Genomic DNA, 22,805 nt, shown 5'->3' on the forward strand with positions numbered 1-22,805 from the left:
ATCCTCCTGATCAAGAGCTTGCTGTCCACAGTCAGCGAGTGTGTGCCCTTTACTGGTGGCTGAGCCAGGTGGGAGAGATGGGAGAGCGGGCAGAGCATCCAAAGCTGCATCATCTCCGTCTGGCCTGGACTCTGCTCACAGCAATGGTGGGCTAAGGCGTGACCAGGTCTCCTTCACCATTCATGCCCAGTCCTGCCTCTTCCTCTTATCTGTCCAGATATTTGTAAATGAGACTAAGTGCCTGTTGTTCTCTTGCAACACTACAATTCCCAGCGTTCCCCTGGGGACACATTTCCCAGAAGCCTTTGCATCCCCCGTTAAAAGCAAGGACAAGTCACGAGTTCGCCCCTTCCTTCCGCCTCCCCTAGTGTGTCTGCACGTTTTCCCCTACCTGTTTGTTATCCCTTCCCCCATTAAAGTGTACCACGTGGGACCACCACGTGTCTGTGTCTTTTCCCCGCATAATTGTCTTTACCTCCATAGGACAAACAGAAATTAAGAACAACAGTGCCTAGATGAGTAAATCCCACCTTAGGGTGCCATTCGTGGTGACATTTTCAGAGACGATTAGATCCAATGATGAGATTAGCCCCTTGATGGAGTCCCAACACCATGGTTGTTGGTGGAAGGCAGGAGGTAGAGCCTAGTCAGAGGAGGTTCAGGGTCTGTGAGCAGGCCCTAGGCTGATTCTGTAGTCTTCTCTCTCTCTACCTTTGCTCTGCCCTCAGGCAAACAGCTTTCCTTTGGTACACACTCCTGCCACTTTGATGTTTCTTCCCAAGTATATGGTTCAAGTACCCAAGGACTGAATCCTCTAAAACCATCAGTCCAAACAAACCCTCTCTCCCTTGTCTCTTTTTTTAAATGTATTGTTGTGTGTATGAGAAAGAGAGAGAGAGAGAGAGAAGAAAGAGATGAGACAGATACAGTGACAGGCAGGGAAACAAAGAGAGAGATCTGTGGCACAACACCATACGTGGAGGTCAGAGGTCAACTGTCGAGAATCAGCTCTTTCTTTCTTTCTTTCTTTCTTTCTTTTTTTCTTTCTGCCAAGGCTTCCAAGACTAAACAAGCAAATGCGTTTACCCGCTGAGCCCCTTGCTTGTTTTCAATGTGTTGAGCAGCAAGCACAGGGTCCAGAGAACAGAACACGATTTTCATGGTGAGACAGAAAGGAAGCTCTGGGTTCAATGCCTCAAGTCCATCTCAGGAAACTTGCTGAGAGAACCGAGTAAGTGTGCTCACCTGCAGAGCTGGGCTTCTTCGGTCCCTCTACTTCACACTTGAGGCTCTAGGAACACTCGGGGATCTCTAGAGGAACAGAACTGATAAAGGATACTTCCTTCCCTGACCACCCAGCCTCTATGGTCTCCAGGGAAATCTGATCTGTCTCCATGGTAACCCAGCACTCTGTGTTGACATTACCTGTTGATCACAGGGCTGCCAGCTAACCACTCCATGTCTTGTTCATGCATTCGCATACTCTCTTGGGCCCAGTAAATGAGCCTGGAAGTTTTGTTTGTTTGTTTTGAGGCAAGGTCTTTCTGCATAGCTGAATTATGGATGTTTTATTCCCTCTGTAGACCAGGTTGGCCTCAAACTCACAGAGATCCCTCTGCCTCTGCCTCCAGAGTGTTGGGATTAAAGGTTGCACCACCACACCCTGCAACAGGTTGTAAGTTTTGAAGGGTAGGCAAAAGCCCAAGATGGACGCTCAGAGCATATTTATTGAGAGGAATGGAACAGAGAGGAGCGTACAAAAGTTCTCATTTTAGAGTTGCATTCACATAGAAGTCCACAAGATGGCAGTGTTTCTACGCAAGGAAAGAAATGGTTTGCCAATCAATGAACCATCTCCCAGAAACAACAGAGAGGATGAATACTACATACTCAGAGTAAATGCTTCAAGTTCACTGGAGCAATTAAACTCTCCTTTCTGCTTGCCATCCTGATGCCGCACTGTGCCTATTACAAGAACAACAATTTACATCAGGCATAGGGTACTCCTAACTTGTGTGATGTAACATCAAGAGTTCAAGCTCCTCCTCAACTATATAGAAAGTACAAGGTCAGTTTGAGCTACACAGAAATGCTACTCAAAAAAAAAATTAAACCTGTCAGTAGTGGCACACACCTTTAATTCCAGCACTCTGGAGGCAGAGGCCAGTCTGGTCTACAGAGAGAGTTTCAGGATAGCCAGGGCTACACAGAGAAGCCCTGTCTCGAGAAACCAAACTAAATCAACAATTTCCTTATTTTATGGGTATACTAGTATAATTATAACTTAAGTTCCGATGCTCTGCTTTGGTGATGTAGCCCACCACTGAGCTCCTGTCTTTGGCACTCTCACCTGGGAGTGTCTTCACAAGCTTGTCAGTTATTTTACACATAGAAAATATTTTCACACACAATTATATGCAACTCTTGTAACAGGCTTCCAGACCTTAAGAGGCACAACTGACTCCATGATGGAAGTATCATTCATAAAAACCAGACAAAATGAAAACAAAGACCTAATCCACCAAAGTCTGTAGTTCTGGGAAAGTCTCTAAAGGTACTGACCTTAGTGTAATGGTCTGTCCTGTCTCTCTAAGAGACAAGCCATGCCCACTCCCTCCCCATCTGCTGAGGAAAGCTGATTTTCAGCTTCCAGCCTGAGTCTCTTCCTTTTCCGTCTCCCTCTTGAAGAGGCAGCTTCTGTCTCTCCCTTCTCTCTTCTCTCTTCTCCCTCTCCCTCTCCCTCTTTCTCTCTCTCCTCTTCTCCTTCTCTCCCTTCCCTTCCATACTTCCATAACCCATAAGCATGGCGTGTCTCTCGCCCACCTCCGAGGACCAGCTGCCTTTGGAGACCTGTGGTGTGGTCTCGTGCGCCGTCCCTGACTGGGACTGACTGTTCTGGGGCCCGCTGCCTACCCCCTGCTCGGGGACCTGCGGTGTGGTCTCACTTGGAATTCACAGCATTTTAAATTTTACCTTTACACTTGGTCTTTGGTTTCTGTAGCTCTGCTTCTAGCTGACTGTTTTTGTTAGCTGAAGCATGTCAACCCAGAACATGGTTTTTGTGCTTAAAAGTTCACCCTGAGAAAGGTTTCGGCCTGTACTTGGGTCCTGAACACCTAGTGTAGTCGCCAGCCGGCTAACACGGACTTTCTGTTGGCTTATACCCATGTCCAAGTAGTCTTCTCTGATGGATACCCAATAACTCTATAGTACTTTTCCAAGAGAATGGAAACATTGGTCCAAACCAAGACATACTCAGAAGATTACATCAGACAAAACAGAACACAAGGGACAACCGCTCTGTTCCCTCGCCTGTAGGGACAACATCAGTTTGGAATGAGAGGAGCAGGACCGCTTGTGACATTGGCTGGACCCGGGGACCTTGCTCTGTTAGGTGGCTGGACCTGGGGACCCTGCTCTGTTAGGTGGCTGGACCTGGGGACCCTGCTCTGTGAGGTGGCTGGACCTGGGGACCCTGCTCTGTGAGGTGGCTGGACCTGGGGACCCTGCTCTGTGAGGTGGCTGGACCTGGGGACCCTGCTCTGTGAGGTGGCTGGACCTGGGGACCCTGCTCTGTGAGGTGGCTGGACCTGGGGACCCTGCTCTGTGAGGTGGCTGGACCTGGGGACCCTGCTCTGTTAGGTGGCAGAATCCAGGCTAAAGAATGTGCACCATGTGCCTCTTCTAAGACTCAGCTCTCTGAGCAGGCTGGGCTCTGCGAGCTGGCATGTGGGAGGACACTTGGGAAGGGGGCAGGTTTCTTTCAGGGTCATGCAAATACTGATTTTGGTGGGTGTCACAAAGGCTCTGGGTTTGTCTAAACATATCTAAAGGCACTTCAGAAATGGGCTCATTGAGCCGGGCGGTGGTGGCGCACGCCTTTAATCCCAGCACTTGGGAAGCAGAAGCAGGTGGATCTCTGTGAGTTCAAGACCAGCCTGGTCTACAAGAGCTAGTCCCAGGACAGGCTCCAAAACCACAGAGAAACCTTGTCTCGAAAAACCAAAAAAAAAAAAAAAGAAAGAAAGAAATGGGCTCATTGTATATTGTGTGTATCTCTTGAATTATGGAGTTGGTGTGACCTTCTATTGCACAGCACAGACCAAAGCGAGGCAAGACTAGCACACTGTGTCTGCTCTTCATGCAGCAGAACCTCGGCCAAGCAGATGATGTGGTGACAGACAGGGCAGCCTTGCTGAGATGCTGAGCCCAGTGGAGCCCTGCAGGTCCAGCTCTAGGGACAGAGATGATGGCTATTCTCTTCCCAGACACAGAGAGAACCTGGGAGCAGCTGCTGTCCAGGCCTGAGCATTCGAACCTCTAAATGAAAAGACAGGTATATGTGACCTAGAAAAATTAGTAAATACAAGAAAACTCTGCAGAGCCATTCAATAGGAAAAGTGTAACTGTTCCCTGAACCCCAAGCTCTACATGGGACACTTCAAAAGTTTCCAAAGAGGAAAATTCCACAACCAACTTACCACCCCCCTTTGGAGGAGGAGCCCTGTTCCCTCACCTGTAGGGACAAAAAGAAAGAGCCAGTGTCTTAGTGGTGCACAGTTTGGCATCACCACCGCAGTTAGGATTGAGACTAGAAGACCACGCATCCCTTTAACATCCTGTGGAAACCCATTCCCCCATTAACCAGAAGGAAAGAAGAAGGCTGTCTCCACTGCAGACCATAGCTCTGGTAAGTCCAGGCAAGGGACCAAGAAAACACCACAAGAATTCATTCCTGGGAGAACAAAACATAAAACTAAGTTGGAGAAATCAGTATTTCTTAGAGAGACAAGAGTCAGACAGCAGTGAATAGCAACCGAAGGCTCCAGAGCCGAGATCTCTCTTCTCCTTTGGGCCACGGGTAAATTTACTCTAAATCCATATGAAAAACATGAAAACATAAATAGGAGGAGTCAGGAGAGCCCTGGAAACCATTAGCAATGGCAGGGGTGTGGGGTTCTCACCAGTACGTTGAAAACTCTGAAGTGGGATGAGTATGTGGCTCAGTGGTAGAGGGCTCCTCTGGTCCGCACAAAGCCCTCAGCGGTAGAGGGCTACCCCCCAGTATATGCACAAAGCCCTGGTCTAATTCCCGCACCACAAAGATTAAAAACAAACTACCATATAACATTAAAAGGGGCTGGAACAATGACTCAGTGTTTAAGTATTTGTTGTGCTTGTAGAGGACCAGGCAGGATTTGGTTCCCATCTGGCAGCTCACAACCACCCGTAACTCCCATTACTGGGGTCCTACAGTTTGTTCTGGACTCCTTGGGCTCCTACATACACATGGCACACACATAGACACATGTAGGTAAACACTCATACACATAAAAGAAGTGAAATCTTACACACATACACACACACAGGAGTGCATACCTAGTAGTGTAGCACTAATACAGAAGGAAACCAAAGGGTTGAGGCTCTAGTGTAAAACCAGGGAGCATCCTACCTACAAGGCTTTCTCTGTAGCCTCTAGATCAGGAACAACTCAGTAGGAAGAATGGCTTTCCTCAGAAGATCCCAAACCTATTCTGTAACAAGCCAGACACAGGTATGTAAATGGTTGTCTACCAACTACAAAAGAAATAAATATATTGTAGCATAATCCACAGATTCACCATTACACAACACTTAAACAAGATGCTGAAAGTCTAAGAATCTCCCTTTCTTTAATATATATATTCTTTTGACAGAAGGTCTCTCTGCCTAGCCTTGGCTGTCCTGGAACTCACTATATAGAGCAGACTGACCTCAAATTCAGAGAGGTCTGCTTGAGCATCTATGCCCAACCCTAGGAATCGTTTTAGTGTGTGTGCTGCTGAAGCGAGCATGCCAGGCATCTTACCAACCTGAAACAAAGGTGGGGAAGGGTGCAGTTTACTTAACAAGTCTCCATTTACTTTATTTTTTCAAGACAGGGTTTTTCTGTTTAACAATCCTAGCTGTCCTGGAACTCGCTTGGTAGACCAGGCTGGCCTCGAACTCATAGAAATCCTCCTGCCTCTGCCTCCCGAGTGTTGGGATTAAAGCCATGCGCCACCATCGTCCAGCCGAAGATACAATTTTATTTAAACACTAGTGAGGAATTTCGTCACGTGTTTCAACTAGGGAACTGGTTCTTGGATTGACCTAAACCAAAATGACCTTGAACTCCAATCTCCCAAATTCCCACCTTGCAAAAACGGATTAAAACTCTGTGTCAACAACACACACACCGGCTCTGGAATCTTGGATTCTAATTGCCACGCTCCCACCAGAGAGTTTTCTTTTTGCCACGCCCCTCTACCCGAACTTCATTTCCCAACATTCTCCTAAGACCTCTAAGTTAGCGGTCATTGTGACGTCATCCCACAGCCCTCAGGGAAATGTAGTTTGTTCATTCTCTAGCTAGGGAAAGATCAGGGGCTGTGGACTACCACTCCCGTGAGGTAGTGCGCAGTCCCACCCCATAAGCGGCGTCTTCGAACGCGCCGCGGCAGCCATGTTGGTCGTGGCTTGCACAGGGGCCGGCTCCAAGGGGTTGTAGAAGCAGGTGTAAGGATGTTGTCCGCGGTGTTGAGGCGAACCGCGCCGGCGCCGCGGCTCTTCCTACGGTTACTCAAGTCTCCATCGTTCCAAAGCCGCGGAAGTGCTTACGGCAGGAGCGTAACCACCGCAGACCGGGGAGAGCCGCAGCGGCTGAAAGCTGCCGCCTGGGTGCGCCCTGGAGCATCTTCTGTCTCGTTCCCCGGACGGGGGGCAGCCACCGGGGGGCGCCGTGGAGAACGCACCGAGATCTCCTGCCTAGCCGCCGCCTCGTGGGGACACGGTCCTAGCCCGGAAGAAACACTGCCCGGACAGGACAGCTGGAATGGGGTCCCCAACAAGGCAGGACTGGGCATGTGGGCCCTGGCCACGGCGCTGGTGGTTCATTGCTACAGCAAGAGTCCTTCCAACAAGGGTGATTATGGGGCCTGTCTGGGTTCCAGGGAGAGGTGTGGGGGTGGGTCCTGACTCCTTTGGAGAGTTGATGGTGTTTGTAAATTCAGACCCGCATTACCTTATCCTTGGAGAGACCCAGGTACCTATCTGCTGCCAGAGGCAACAAGTTGCCCTGGAAAATTCACTGCTTGCAGTTACATAATTTGCCATTGTAGGTCTAGTCCCCTACATCAGTTTGTGTATCTGTATAATGGGGACATTGGAGTGACTGTCTAATTATAGCCTAGTCCATTAGTCTTACAAGAGGTCTCCAGGAAGCCCCAGCAGCTTAGCGACATCTCTACATGTTTGCCTGTAGAAAGGCCCGAGGAAGGAGGACCCTTGGCTCTGATGCTGGCTTGACTCCCATGCTCCTCTTTGGCCTTAGTTTCCCCACTGTCTAGTGAAGGCAGTTTCTCAGTACTCTGCTAAGACTGACGTTTTGACCTCTCTTGGAGTTCAGAGTCTGTTCAGCAATTCCTTAGTGTTTTGCTATGCTTAGTGTTGTGCTTAAGGTGAACATTGTATTGGGTGTGGGGGTGGAGCCTGGGGGAACAGGTAGTTGGCAGAAGGAAGGTAGCTCTCTGGAGACTGGGAGCAGCAGGGATAGGCTAAGAAGTGGAGGTAGCTAACCCGGACTGGCTTCTTACCTAAATACGGAGAGCTGGTGAGGAAGGAACTTGTTAAAGCATGGTGCTGGTGGGTTCCATGCACCCTGAACTCAGATTGTTGAGCAAGATTGAGCACAGCCTTGTGTTCAGTAAGATGTGGCCACCTGAGAAGAAAGGGCTTTGGATGAGGAATGAGGACACCAGGGTCTTGTTTTGTACTGTCTCACGCACTTTGGAAAGCTGAACTCTTGTTCTTCGCTCGTCCTGTTTTCTCTCTATTACTGAGGGTATTGAAGAAGGGCCCTTCTAGCTTAAACATGTAGTGATTATATGATTGACTCGCAGCTCGTGTGTGTGTGTGGAGGTAGCGTTCTCTCCACTTAGTTTGGGGCTAGGTGTTCAAAAAGCCCCAACTTTAAACCAAGCCAGTTAAGGCAGTTGGCCAGAGAGCTATTAGGGTCAGGATAGCCTTCCTGGAGGACGGGCAATTCTTGGAAGACGGGGAATTTGAACTTGAGTTCTGAAGGAACACAGGAAATATAAGTGCGTGTGTGCGTGTGTGTGCACCCCATGATGGCCAGGTCTGCATCTTACTTTTATTAGTATTTCCCTAATACTAAAATCTGTCCACAGTGTGTGGCTTGTGGAAGGGGATACTTAACAAATGTGCCTTGGATTGGATTGGATTCCATACACTGAAGTCCATAGACTTCAGTCAGCTTGGTGTGGGGGAGCGAGCTCTTTGAGGAGGTTGGAAGACAGGGCATGAAGTGAGAGAAGAGAAATGGGCCCTGCATGCCAGGCCAGGAGTGTGTAGGATTCTGCAGGCAATATAGAGCATGAAGGTTCATGAGCACAGACTGAAGAACAGGGGAAATGTGTATGAACTCAGGGCCCTAGGCTGGACTCTGGCACATGAATGTCAGTGGTGTCCACGTAATGAAATGACTCAAACTGTGGCCCGTTCTGGCCCTTCTCACTTACCTGATAGGGGATTTTGAGCAGAGTCCTTCAGTTCAATGTTCTGAGAAACAGGTCCCTTCAGGAGCCAAGATGAATTCTGCTGTAGGTAGTGGAAAGCCAAGGCAAGTCTGTGAGCCCAGAATGCCCCAGGTTACAGCTCTTTTCTCCCCGCTCTGTGACCTTAGAGAAGGAGGGAGAGTAGACGTAAGAAGGAATGGTTTTCCTCTCCCAGCTGGAGGTTGTTAGGTGTGTGGATGAGAACAATCCCTAAGAGCCAGGCATGACAGCACACACCTTTAATCCCAGCACTCTGGAGGCAGAGGCAGGCGGAGCTGTGTGAGTTCAAAGCCAGCTGGGTCTACAAGAGCTATTTCCAGGACAGTTAGGGTTACACAGAGAAACCCTACCACAAACAATAAAAAACAAAAACGAAGAAACAAAAAACCTGGTTTATGCACATGAGTCGGACAAATCACACACAAAGTAATCATTAGTGCTGGGACTGGCGCTGGGCTCAGCTTGTCTCCGACTCTAGTGACTTCTCTTACCTAGTGGGTCTTAAATGCTGAGGCCTGGGCAGAAGTCAGCTAGTGGCCAGCAGTATAACCCAGAGTCAGGCTGGGCACAGAGCTGTCAACTGTGCCTCTGCTGTTGACTTGTGAGTTTTTCCCAGTGGCCACAAGGTGGCGCCAACAGCCAGGCCAGGCTTTAGCTAGGCCTGGGTCCTCAGGGATCTCACTGAACAGTTTGGGTCTCCTTTCTCTGGGTTTGTACTAAGGATTTTGGAGATTTTTCAGTTATTGTTTTATCTCCTCAGCATCCTTGTAAGGCTGACAAAAGTTACTGTCTGTTGAATACCATGGGAAGTTGCTTGAAAAAGAAATGCTGCAGAGAGTAATGGCCGAGTGGGTTGGACTCCAGTGTCCATGACTTCAGATTGGGGTTCTTTCCATTCTTAGGAAGACCACACACCCGAGCCTCAGTGCTTGGGAACACTGGGGGAACTGGTACAGCATCTGCCTCATCCCCAGACAGAGGAGGGGTGGATCTTTCCAGGGGAAGAAGGGCTCAGTCTTCTCACGCCAGCCTTTCACTTTCTAAGCAACTTCCGCTGACTTGCTGGACCTTCTCTCAGCTCTGAGGGGCAGGTCCTAGCCAGGGGTGTAACCAGTACCCCATCTCTTTTCAGATGCAGCGCTGATGGAAGCTGCCCGTGCCAACAATGTGCAGGAAGTCAAAAGGTGAGTATCTGAGCCCTACTGTCTTACCCAGAAGGGCTGAGCAGAGTGTGTTAATTTGCCTTAGAGAAAAGCCTTTCCCATCCTGGGCTTGTTTCCCAAGGGCTCGCTGCAGCCATAGTCAGAGGCTCCCCTGGCCCAGATCAGACTTTATATATTTTAAATATGGATGAGGGCACCCAAACATCTCAGTGTTTGGTGGCAATGGCTTGGAGTTCATGGACCCTGTGAATCTTAGTTTGTTCTTGTTCTTGTGTGGAAGTGACCATGTATTACTGTTTGCTGCCTGGACCTGGGGTAGATGGGCATCCTTAGAGAAACTTGAGACTAGGAAGGCCTGCTCAGAGGGCTGAGGCATGCTGGCCTCCAGCAGAGGCAGGCTGTAATTCTTCAGCTTCAGTGGCTCACCCAGTTCTCCTGGGCTGCTTCTCCAATGGAGTGGGGTGTTTTGCACAGAGGCTGCTCCTTGAGCAGGGGAAGGCTCATCTTGAGCTGGAAGCCTGGCGGTGTGCAGGAAGGATGATGCCGAGAGTGGACCTGCGCCAAGCAGCAGTTATGGTCTGTTGTTGAGAAACAGTATTCATCCCTCTTGGGCCTTACCTTGGCCTTATTGCCCTTCAAACAAATCTAAGTGCTCATGGGACCCCTCTTTTACCTCAGATATTTGTTTTCGGTGTTGTGGTTTGTTTTTGTTTTTGCCGTGCTGAATCTGAGCAGATCTTAAACATTCTTGGCAATTACTCTACCAGTGAGTTGTTTCTCTAGACCTTGGCTTTTGTTTGTTCATTTAGTTTAAGTTTTTTTTCTTTTTTTTTTTTTTAACTTATTTATTTTGAGACATCTCTCTACGTAGTACTGGCTGCTCTGGAACTCACTATGTAGACCAGGCTTATCTCAAGCTCACAGAAATCCGCCTGTCCCTGCCTCCCAAGTACCAGGATTAAAGGCGTGTGCCACCATGACCAGCTAATTTTATTTCCATTTTATATTATGGCCATTCTGCCCACATGTATCTCTGTGTATCGTGTGCATGCAGTGCTCTGGGCAAGAAGAGGGCGTTGGCTCGTCTCTAACCGGAGTCACAGATGGTTGTGAGCTGCCGTGTGGGTGCTGGAAATCGAAACCAAATCCCCTGTAAGAGCAGCCAGTGCTCTTAACTTTGTAGCCATCCCTCCAGGCCCATAACTCTTGTTTTTTGAGGATAGATTTTGTTAAGTAATCTGGGTTGGCTTTGAACTTTGATTCCTCTTGCCTTAGCCTTCTGAGTGCTGGAATTATAGGTGTGGACAACCTTGCATGATGCTGTGTTCCCATTTTAGAGAGGAAGTCAGGTCGGTGTTTGGAGTCCCTGCATGCCCTGGACCCTGGGTGTACTTAGAGAGGAAGTCAGGTCAGTGTTTGGAGTCCCTGGACCCTGGGTGTACTTCTCCCCTCCAGATGCTTGAGCATAGAAGAAAATGTGGAAAGGCAGCCACGGCTCCACCAAGACTTACTGCTTTGATTCCCTTTCATTTTATCTGCAGCATTATTATTGATTCTCAAGGGTGCTTTTGAGTATTAATGTTCAAGGCTTAGTTTTTAATAAACCACTTTTGGAAGTATGGGCTGGGAGTTGTTTTGTAGCCAAATAAATATGATGGAGCAATAGTTTAATAAACATGTGCTGATGCATCTTAAAAGCCAAGCGCAGATGTCATCTTGTTATAAGAGCCATTCATAACTGCAGCTGCGTGCGGCATCTTCATGCCCCAGACACGTGCCTTTCCTTCCAGAGCCTCATTACAGGGAAGCGAGGAGTCGGAACTTATTTAGTGATCCCGGAATCACCTGTTGGTAACTGCCAAAGGCTGCCGGCCTGCAGCTTCCCTCCTCCAAGCCCAGTGTAGGCCAAGCTGGGGAGGCTGACACTCCAAGGGTCATTTTAGCTCAAAAATTTACGAGGGTTTTTTTCTGTTTTGTTTTGTTAGTTTTAGGTTTTTTGAGGCACGGTTTCATGTACTCAGGTTGGCCTCAAACTCAATACATAGCCAAGGATGACCTTTAACTTCTGACCCTTCTGCCTCTGCCTTTGAATGATGTGATCCCAAGGATGACCTTTAACTTCTGACCCTTCTGCCTCTGCCTTTGAATGATGTGGTCCCAAGGATTGCCTTTAACTTCTGACCCTTCTGCCTCTACCTTTGAATGATGTGATCCCAAGGATGACCTTTAACTTCTGATCCTTCTGCCTCTACCTTGGAATGATGCGATCCCAAGGATGACCTTTAACTTCTGATCCTTCTGCCTCTGCCTTTGAATGATGTGATCCCAAGGATGACCTCTAACTTCTGATCCTTCTGCCTCTACCTTTGAATGATGCGACCCCAAGGATGACCTTTAACTTCTGATCCTTCTGTCTCTACCTTTGAACGCTGTGATCCCAAGGATGACCTTTAACTTCTGATCCTTCTGCCTCTACCTTTGAACGATGTGATCCCAAGTATGCACCATCATGATCCATCTTGTGTGGTGCTGAGGATCAAGCCAGGACTTAGTGCATGCTGGGAAGGCACCTACCAGCTGAGCCTCAGCCTTTGGGATTTCTTACTGTCTTGTTTTGGGGGTGTTTTTTTTTTTTTTTTTTTTTTTTTGAGGAGATTCTTGCTATTTAGTCCAGAAAGGGATCCAAAACTCATGATCTTCCTGCCTTGGCCTCCCAGTGCTGTGATTGCAGGCAGGTGAATACCCTTTCTCCCTCTCCTCCCTTCCTTCCACCCCTGCTTTCCTAGTACTGGGATTATATGTGCACACACCCTGTTGAATACACTTATATTTTTTAGATTGTGTATGTGAAGGGGAAGAAGGGTGTGCCCCTGTGTGTGTGGGTGCTCACAGAATCCAGAAGAGGGTGTCAGACCCCCAGACAGTGAACTACCTGAAGAACAGTATGTGCTTTTTACCACCCAGTCATCTCTCCAGTCCCTAAATATGTATTTCTATAATGACAACTAAATACTTTTCAATGGTAATCAGTTGAATGAGGCACAGGCTCTCCTCAGCCCCCATCTAATGTCGTCCCCAGAGCTGGGACAAGCTGGGCAAGGGCCTGGCAATGTGGACTGACTGCCAGGCCCAGGACTTAAGCAGGGTATGAGAAAAGAGCGGAGGTGAGTGGTGATGTGGTGGGAATATGCCTGGCTGCCCTGGCCACGGTCGGGGTTTTGAATGCTCTTCCTATGAGCAGTAGGTAGGTTTAGGAGGCTTTTGAGCAGGGAACTGAACCAGTTAGGGCTGCTTCGGAAGAAATGGGAAAAGGCTGAAGGCAGATCTTTTGAGAGGCTGTCTGAGGAGGAGGCCAAGCTGAGGGAGACTTTCATCTTTTTCTCTCCTCACTCCCTCACTCAGAGCACTTGTTAAGAAGGAATGAGTGGCTGGGCATGGCGGTGCAGTTTTAATCCTAGCAGATGCAGATCTCTGAGTTCTAGCTAGCCAGAAATACAAAGTTCCAGGCCAACCAAGGCTACACATAGTGAAACCTTGTCTTGAAAAACACGACAGAAAAAACAACAAAAGGAAAGGAATGGCCTCACGTGGGTGCTGTAGATAGCTGTAGATGGGAAGGAGTAAAGAGCAGCCTGGCCTCAAGGAAACAGACATGTAATGCCCCAGTTGCAGGTCATCCTTCTGGTAGGCTAGCCTGGAGCAGGGGTGGAGGGCCTGACATCCTCACTGGAAATGGTCTTGAGTTTTCTTGAGTTTTTCTGTGTGTGCCCTTGACTCCCCTGATGCCTTCCACTGCCCTAGATCCTGTTTGTTGCTAGCCTCTGTTTGTGTCCAGCAGGCCTGCCTGGACAAGACAATTCTAGTCTCAGTCCCCCCAACCAGTTTGCACAGTTGTTTTGCCATGTTTATGATCGGTATGGTTAGTGACATCAACATTTGGAGTAAAGCTCAAACCTGGAGAATAATCTTGCCATCTTGGGCTCTGTCATTCCTGTGCCTGGACCTTCCCTTAGCTCTGTCTTCAGCCCAGAACCTCAGGAGAGCTCAGGATGGGGAGGGACTCTTCTGCTTAAAGAGAGGAGCTTCACCCCCGAATCTGTAATCCCTGGAACAGATGGAGACTCCCTGCTGCCCCCCCCACCCCCATTACTGCTGTTGCTCCAGGCCAGTCTTTGAGCCTCAGTGGAAGTTCTGCCTTCTAACGCCCCTCTCTTTGGTTCGTCGTAGCTGGTTCAATCGCTTCTGTCCCCTTCTACTGTATCTTTCCTGTGGTGTGGGAGAGTCTAAGGCTTATCTGGAAGAGATCAGGTTGGAGAAATAGAGTTAAATGTCAGAAATGCAGTCAGCAGGTTCAGGAAAGCTCGTGACCCCTGTGTCAGCCCAGTCACACCAGCTTGGGTGTGGGCCTAGCGATGGGAACTGTTTACTGCTTTATGAGAATCTGGCTAATAGTGTGTAGGGGCTGCTTAATCAAAAGGACAAGTCAGCACCTACCATTTGCCACATATTAGTCTTTCTTACATTTTATTTATTAATTTTGGTGCTGCAGCATATATGTGGAGGTTAGAGGTCACCAGTGGAGTCAGTTCTTTCCCTCACCATAGGGTTCTGGGGATTGAACTCAGGACCTCAGACTTGATGGCAGGCACTTTGTATTAAAAGGCCTGAGCTGGTCATACTGGTTCAAGTCTGTAATCCTAGCACTCAGGCTGAGGCAGGAAGCTCTCCAGTTCCAGAGAGAAATACCTATCTGTTAGGTATTTCAATTTAGATTGATGGGCCTCTCTGCAGATGCAAATAATTCCAACCAAACCAAATTAAGCCAAATTAAAAGATGTTTAATGAAATGTTTCCGGGGGAAGAGAGAAAAGGGGAGACCACGCAAAACCTGGAGACCACGTGTTCATTCTCTGGGGGGGCTGTTTAAATAGCCTGTGGGAGTGGTCTTGACCTTCCCTGCGGAGGGGTTACTGTTTGCTGGGCTTTCTTGACCCTCCCTGGGGAGGGGGCTTATTCCAGGAGCTGGGGTGAAGCTCCCAGCCAAGCAATCCGGACTTTTTGTAAAAGGGGTGTTAGGGAGCTGGGGTGATACTGTCGACCAAACACTATTCAGTGAGTTAGAGGCCTGCAAGACTGTCTCAAAACAAAACAAAGCAAAACAAAGCCAAACAACACCAGAACAACAACTCGACCATTCACCTGGAGTCAAGGACGGTCTGCTGTCCCTCTCCCTGTTTCTGAGCATTGAGTGACTGACTTGAGCCTGTTCCAGTCCTCACTGGCCCGTGGGAAGCCTGGACTCTTCTCCTTCCTTCTGCTTCTCCTTCCCCTTTCCCGAGCAGCAGCCATTTTCTCCTTTCTCCTTGAAGCACTTAAACTTGGTTAGGTTACCCAGCTCCTCAAGCAGGGAGGCTGGCCCCTGCCCCTCTGGGCCGCTGTGAAAGCAGGTGACCTCCTCGGCCCAGCCCCACCCTCAGCCTGGCTTCTACACTGAGTCACTCACCCAAGACCAAGGGCACCGGGACAGACTTCAGCACAGCTGTCTGCGTTCAGGCAGAGCCATGTGGGACCTGTCGGGCTGGGGACAGGATTGGGAAACCTGTTCTCTGCTGGAGATCAAATTTCCTTCAGATCACACCGCTGAGAGGCAGCACCCTGTCTGCTCTTCCCTTCGCGGACCGAAAGCTGGCCCTGTATTAATGTGGCCCCAGGTCGTCTTTCATCAGCGCAAACAGGCTCAGCTGAAGGAAGCTGGTAGCAAAAGCTTTGGTCCCCAGTGGCGGACTGCCCTTTCTTTTCACAGTCCATGTGTTCATTCGACAGACATTTACTGAGTGCTGGTCATTTGCTGGGTCCTTTGGCACAGGGGACACCTGAACAGGCATGACTCCTTTTGATGGAAAAGATGTGGAGCTGGGTATGGCTGTTACCCACTTGTAATCCCAGAACTGTAAAGGCAAGAGGTCGGTGAATTTGAGGCCAACCTGTAGGACTTCCTGTGTTGAGAGGGAGAAGCAATAGATACGGCCGGGCCCTAGAGAGCAAAGGTGGGTGGTGTGAGATATGGGGAGCTGAGGAAAGCACATTGTGCTTTCTAAAAGGCAGAGATGCAAACGGATATGCTTGTGGATTATAATTTTCAAAGGTTTTAGAGCTTAGTGGAAACCATGTTGGTCAGCAGCTAGTGTGGAAAGACTGGCTGAAACAGGGCTGTAAGCTGGTTGTAGGTCACAGGTAGAGCACTTGCCTGCTTCCGTAAGCTGGGTTCAATCCTGGCACCAAAAAAAGAAGAGAAAAGCAACTAGAAGAGTCCAGACGCCAGTGTGTGTGGTTGGGCTCAGGTGGGGAGAGTTAGCCAGGCTCTCCTGTAAGGCTTGGACCAGTGCTCGTGCCTGACTCAGGGTGCTGCACAGTGAGTGTTCAGCAGACGGGTGCCGAATGAATGACTAGAGCTCTAATTCAGACAGAAAATGCCAGTGAGTTCCCATTTTTCTGGCTGGAGCTCCTGCATAGATGCTGTTGTTGCCATACTCTGAAAAGAGGATTTGGAGGAGTTAAGTTGGAAAAAAAAAAAAAAAAGACTGAAGTCTGTTTGTTTGTTTTCTGTGGTGGCTTGTTTATTTGTTTTGTTTTTGTTTTTTTTTTTGGTTTTTTTTTTTTTTTTTTTTGAGACAGGGTTTCTCTGTATCTTTGGGACCTGTCCTGCAATTACCTCTTTAGACCAGGCTGACATTGAACTCCCAGAGACCCAGCCTGTGTTTGCCTCCCAAGTGCTGGGATTAAAGGCGTGCACCACCACAGCCTGGCTTTATTTTGTTTTTCAAGACTGTCTTTTACTACGTAGTCTGTTATGGTAAAAATAAAATGGCGCTGTTCCCTGTGGTTAACCGCTGCTGCAGTTCCCCTAGCGGCCCAGAGGCCTTGAGGGCCAATGGGTCCCAGGCAGGGAGCTGCCAGGCAGGTGAGAGAGACAGAAAAAGTGGGTGTTTATTTAGTGGGTTATGGAGGGGAAAGGGAAATGGGGTAAGGGGAGAAGGAGGAAGAACAGAGGAGAAGGCAGGGCACGGCAGAAGCTACCTCGAGGTTCAGGAGAGAGGAAAGGAAAGAACTCAGGCTGGAAGGAAAATCTGTTTGCCTCAGTGGAAGGGGGAAGGAGTGGGCAGGTTTGTCTCTTAAAGGGACAAGACAAATCATTACATTGTCTGTCCTGGAACTTGTAGACCAGGCTGGCACAGAGATCCACCTGCCTCTGCCTCTACGCCAGCCCTTTTTTGTTGTTTGTTTGTTTGTTTTGAGGTTTATTTTTATGAGTTTTAATTATGTGTAGATGTACGGTTATGGTAGCCAGAGGTGTTTACATCCCCTGGAACTGAAATTACAGACAATTGTGAACCACCTGATGTGGGTTCTGGGCACAAGTCATCTCTCCAGGTCCAAAACATGCTAAATTTAGCCAGATATGGTGACACATGCCTGTAATTCCCTACACTTGGAAGAGGCAGGCATATCTCTGAGTTCAAAGCCAGCCCAATTTATGAAGCATTCCAGACTTTGTCTCTAGTTAATTAATAAGCATACTAAATTTATCAGTTATCTGGAAATTCTTTTGACATACTGTTTTGGTTTCTGATTTGATGCTTTTAGAAAATAGAGGATTAAACTGGTTTATTAGATGGCTTTGGAAAAAATAATTGTACAATTCAGGAGAGAATACAGGTCTGGCTTTGTTGAAGGTAAACACATTTATTCTAGCTTTACACTGATGGTTTGGTTTGGCTCTTGTCCCCTGATGCCCCAGCTCCAGGCACTTGCTGTCTGAGTGCCAGGATCAAGGTGTCCCGAATGTGTTTAGCTACAGCATAGGTGAATGTTCTAAGAATTGATCTGGGGGTTTTATCTAATTAACAGAAGCCCTGCCTGGTAAATACATTTGGCTGTCTCTGGACCTTGGAGAGGCTGTCTGTTTATCGATTGCTGGATCATTTTGGCTGGATGGGAAGATATTAATGATGGCATCAGAGCAACCAAAACATCCTGCTCTCTTAATCAGTAAATATGTAAATGTCTTTGTGGCTTGCAGTGCATTGAAACAAAATCTTGATCCCAGACCAGCAGAGGTCAAGGCCTGAACAGCATCACTCTCTGTAATTTGATAGTTTGTGCTTCTTGAGGACTCCAGGTTTTTCATGTAACCCTCACGGGTGTCCTGAATGCTAGGACTTTGAAAGGCACCAAGACGTTACAGAAAGAATTCAAGAGTTGTAGAATAAGAGGGCCTGGGGTCTGCTTTTGTTATGCTTACTAACCAGCTGGTGACATTAACATGTCACAACCTTGCCAGTAACACAGCGCCTTCACAGATAATAACCCGAAAGTTAAGGGTTCTTAAGTAAATCTCTCGAAACTCCCTTCTTGGGAAGTAGCCCTTCTTATCTACCAGACTAGGGTGTCTGTGAGGCTAACTTGGAATCCACAGGTTCCTAAGGATAAACTGCCCCAGGACTGCAGCATTCTCAGGCTCTCCTGCCTGTCTAGACCTGGCCATGCCTCATTGCCACCTCAAGCTCTTCCTCCAGAAAACGCACCCTGGTTTGGCTGTGAACCCCAGTGTGTCACAGAATAAACGGTTACATGCATTTTCCAGATGAAACTCAGTGCTTACACAGACTCCGTTCCTTCTGGTTGCCTCCCAGCCAGTGTACACTTGTGATCTACACTAAGGCCCACACACATCCACAGCCTGTATTTTTCCCCAGTAGCTCATTTTGTAGCTCATATTGAATATAATTATTATTATATTGAATAAATAATTCTTATCAAATTATATAGACCTTAAAGGCTAAGTGATTCACTTCCTTGCCCTTTTTTTCTCCAGTTGCATGTGTTTTTCTTCACCTGGCTGGGACCCTATCTGAGTATGCTCGATGGTAGCTTCTGCCTCTACCTTAGCAGGTCGCATTGGCTGTCTGAGCGCTCCAAAGGAACAGAGTATAGAGTCTGGCCTGTTGATTGATTGGTTGATTAAAGTACTGTTTTTTCTCCAAAGACTACCCAGTAGGAGAGCACAGCCTTGGGCAGCAGCTGGACCAGGAGTCTCCATTCATGTGGATGGGAGGCCCTGCCAGCCTGCATAAGAATCCTTTCTGAGGCTGGTCTCAAACTTCCATCTCAATGGCCTTTTGTCTGGGGTTAGCATCCCGGCCTCCCCAGAGAGCTGTGTGTTTGACCAGGCTTTGCAGCTGAACAGTGAGCGGGGACGGGTGGTAAAGTGCAATTAGAGGAGGCACCTGGAATTCCAGGAGTCGGAATACAGCAGGAGGACAACATCTCTTAGGCTGGTGAGTGCCTGGGTCAGCCAGGATTTTAGGCTCATTTATCCTGTCCCTAAGCTTTAGGTGCTCTGTGTTCCTGAAGAAGAAGTAGATTTTGATTAAACAAGCATCTGCTCATCCACTTCGTCTTTCTCTTTCCCTCTCTCTTTAAATATAACCATGTATCAGAAAATTCCCCCCTTTAGCATGTAAAATTCAGTAGCTTTTAATACATTTATAAGATAGGACAGTTAACTGGTCTAACTCTAGAACATCTCATTATCCCACCCTTCCTGCCCCGCAGGCCCTGGCACCCTCTAGTCTGTTTCCTGTCGCTCAGGATGAGACCCCACAGTCTGGATTTTATTTTTGACTTCTTCAGCTCAACTGCACTTCCCAGTGTTCTCGTGTGTCGTAGCACGGTGTCGCTATTCCGTGCCTTTTGATTGATCCGTCTGTCAGTCGACAGACACATTTTCACAGCGTGAAAATGATTAACAGTTATGTTATTATGAACAAGGCCCATGTTGTCCTTTTAATTTTTTTTCTAACTACATTAATCTCTTTATTCTTTAAACAATTTTTTCCAACAGTAGCTATTTCCGTGATGAAATGGGTAGCCTTCCCATAACACTTGACACAGCGAGCTTGCCACTACGTGTAGCCCTTCGTGTGGCTGCAGCTCCGTCCTCCAGGACTATTCACGAGACTCCCTTTCCTTGTGATGAGAAAGTACTACTAGGAGGCAGATCCTCGGGGACCGTGTCATACTACCCAAGTCTGACTCCTAAGCCATGGTTTCAAGTTTCTATATCCTGGCTCTTTCTAATGACAAGGTTGTGAACCTTTGGTTCTCCCTGGACTCGAGTGTGGCACTGTTGTCGCTGTGAGAGGGTATGCTTCTGTTCCCCTCTCTAGAGCCTACGTTGGCTTTCTTGCCCCTGTGTCACTGGATTCCTGTGATCTCTTAAGCTTTGGTCAGGACAGCTGGCACTCTGTAAACATTCGATTACATCTGTTTGCTTAGCTTGGTTTGGGGCAGAGGCCCAGCCACTGCAGACACTGTATGTGTATATGAGGTTGGTGGTAGTGAGGAGACAGATGGGCTAGGGGCGTTCTCATATCGAGACCAGAAGAGTTTTGTTTCATTTTGTTTTTTCAGGGGGGAAGCCTAAGAAATGGAACTAGTCTCAGTATCTCCAACCTGTAGATCACCTCACTGGAGGTCTCTGCTTTATCTGTCTGCCGCCTACAGTCCTATCTTACAGCGGGAGTGTGCTGTCCCGTGGCTGCATGCAGAAAGAGCAGGCGCTGTGCTGTGGGGAGCAGAGTAAGGGCTACAGTTCCAAGCTGCCACTTACGGCCTCGGGATCTGGTCACTGGTGAGACGGGGCTCTCTTTTCTAGTTCAGAATCAAATGAGATGGTAGGTGTCGAGTGTCAGGCACCGGTCAGACAGGAAAGAGGAGCCATGGAACTCCACTGTTTGAGTCCTGGCTACCAGGACACGGAGGCAGGAGAATCACAGATGCAGGCCTGCCTGGACTGCAGCATAAGTTAGTTCCTAGGCAGTTTGGACATCAGTTGGAAAGTGAAAAGGGCTGGGGAACGTGCCTGAATAATTGAATGCTACTACTCTTCTTAAAGGCCCTGGGTTTAGTTCTCAGCACCCACATCAGGCAGCTCACAACCACCTGTAACTTCAGTTCTCGGGGATCCGATGCTGTCTTCTGGCCATGTGGACTCAGACACACACATTTACCAATAAATAAATAGATAAATAAATAAATGTGTAAGCAATGCTACGAGTATAGCTCAGTGATTGAGTGTGTACCGGGCGTGCAGGAGGCCTGAGTTCAATCTCCAGTACTGAAAAGCAAAAACGCTATTCAAGAGTTTGCCAAAATGTTATTGCTGCTGTCCTGTACAGACGTCTTAGAGGACTCACGATAATTAATGCATTATTCAGGTTTGGGGGACCTGTCCATTACCCCTTTTCCAAACTCAAACTGAGCTCTCTCACACGAGCAAGGTCTATGTCTGTCCATTGCAGGCCCTCAATCCCAGCTGTTTGTGAGTTCTGTTGTTGAGTGAGGAAGGCTGACCCTTTGCTGTCCCCTGCGGGTAGGGGCAGGTTTTATGGTTAGCTTTTCTCCTCACTGAAAATCACATGTGGACCTACATAGAACTTGACAGTAGTGGTTCGGTTGCCAGTCCACTTTGAAGTGGTAGATCCACTGCTGTTCTCACTGCTGAACTGCGGCAAGCTTCCTAGCAAACACTTGCAATCCAGAGTCCTGCTTTGGGGCCAGTAGGTGGCACTCATAACCCTTCCCCACTCCTCAGCTGTCTGGACTAAGGCAGCTCTGTAGCCCTGAACCGAGGTCACATGAGGGTGTCCTGGGTCACTCCTCTCCCTTACTTACTGTATTTTCATATTTCACTCCATTTCAGCCAGGCACATCTCCCTGGGAGTGCAGAGGTGATGCCTTAGGGGATCCCAGGAGATCATTAGAGGAATCCTAGCTTCTGCCTATCCCCTGTGACAGAAGCTGTCTGCATCCCGAAAATCATTCCTGTTGCACTGTTGCCTCGACCTCCACTCACATGGCTTGTTTTAGCTGTTTGCCAAGCATGTGTCTGTCCAGCTGCCTAGAAACCTGGATCAGCATGCGCTCAGAGTCCTGCAGTCATCAGTCCTCAGGGAGAGTGCGCAGTGCTGAATGAGGGAGTGTACCTCAAAGCTGATGGGAAATACAAACTGCCAGTATTGTGAAGATGACTGAAAGTTGAAGGACTATGCTAGATGAAACAATAGACACAGTGTTTGATTTTTCTATTGATTCTGTCTTCCGTTCGGATCACAGGGCTAGGATGCTGTGGAAACTGTTAGGATAACTGTAGATGGTTGAACACAGGCAGAATAGGAGGTCAAATGCTCCTTCTGTTCTATCAGTTGATTCTGGGATCCTTCATGGGTCCCCGATCTGCAGATACTCAAGCCCTTTATGTATTAAGTCATAGTATTAACATAAAACCTACACATATATTATATATTCTTATATAATTAAACCATATCCAGATTGCTTATATATGACTTGGTGTAAATGTTGTGCATATGATTGTCATACTCTATACTGTTTAAGAAATAATGACAACAAAAATGTCTGTATATGTTCAATATAGATGCAGGGGTTGTTTTTAGTTTCTGAATTTTTGAGTATTTTTGGTCTGCACTTGGTTGATTCTCATTGAGACTTTGTCCTTTATGGCTGGTGATTCTGTAGAAGTCTGTTGTTGTTCCAAGACCGATATACATGCTGAAGTATTTGGAGTTAAGGGGCATAATGTCTGAAATTAATTCTCATGTAGGGAAGTAAAATGTATTAGCAATAGGAACCAAGTGAATCAAAGCGTAAAGTGGATAAATGTGAAGGAGTTTTTGATGCTATTTTTGTAACTGGTTTCTAAGTTTAACAATTTAACAATAGCAATCTGTGCACATCAGTATATAATAATTATATGTAAAGAATAGGATGGCTACCTGGCATTGGGCTTTATTTTGTTAAACCAGTGAGTATCATTTAGGATGTGGATCAACTCCTTCAGCATTTGCCTTTGAAATGCCATGCACATTCACATATGGGCACTCTTGTTAGGTTCTGGCAGGTTAGCTGGACCTGCCATGGGCACAGCCTGACAGAGACAGGCTCCTTTCTGGGTCAGTCTTTTCCAAGA

At 47.8% G+C, this 22,805-nt stretch overlaps 1 protein-coding gene across 2 annotated transcripts in view; it reads left to right on the forward strand.

Moving 5' to 3' along the window:
• Window positions 1-6,475: 6,475 nt before the first annotated feature.
• Window positions 6,476-22,805, forward strand: part of Clpb (caseinolytic mitochondrial matrix peptidase chaperone subunit B) — a 123,296-nt gene continuing 106,966 nt past the window's right edge. For both annotated transcript variants that reach the window (XM_041676408.1, XM_041676409.1), the window contains exons 1-2: window positions 6,476-6,943; window positions 9,727-9,778. In XM_041676408.1, the coding sequence (XP_041532342.1) occupies window positions 6,544-6,943; window positions 9,727-9,778 (452 nt within the window). In that variant the 5' untranslated portion in view covers window positions 6,476-6,543. The remainder of the gene's footprint in view (window positions 6,944-9,726; window positions 9,779-22,805) is intronic.

This window comes from Microtus oregoni, unplaced genomic scaffold, assembly GCF_018167655.1.
Source record: "Microtus oregoni isolate MIOR12 unplaced genomic scaffold, Mior012 000027F_ref0000203, whole genome shotgun sequence".
NCBI classification, from domain to species: Eukaryota; Metazoa; Chordata; class Mammalia; order Rodentia; family Cricetidae; genus Microtus; species Microtus oregoni.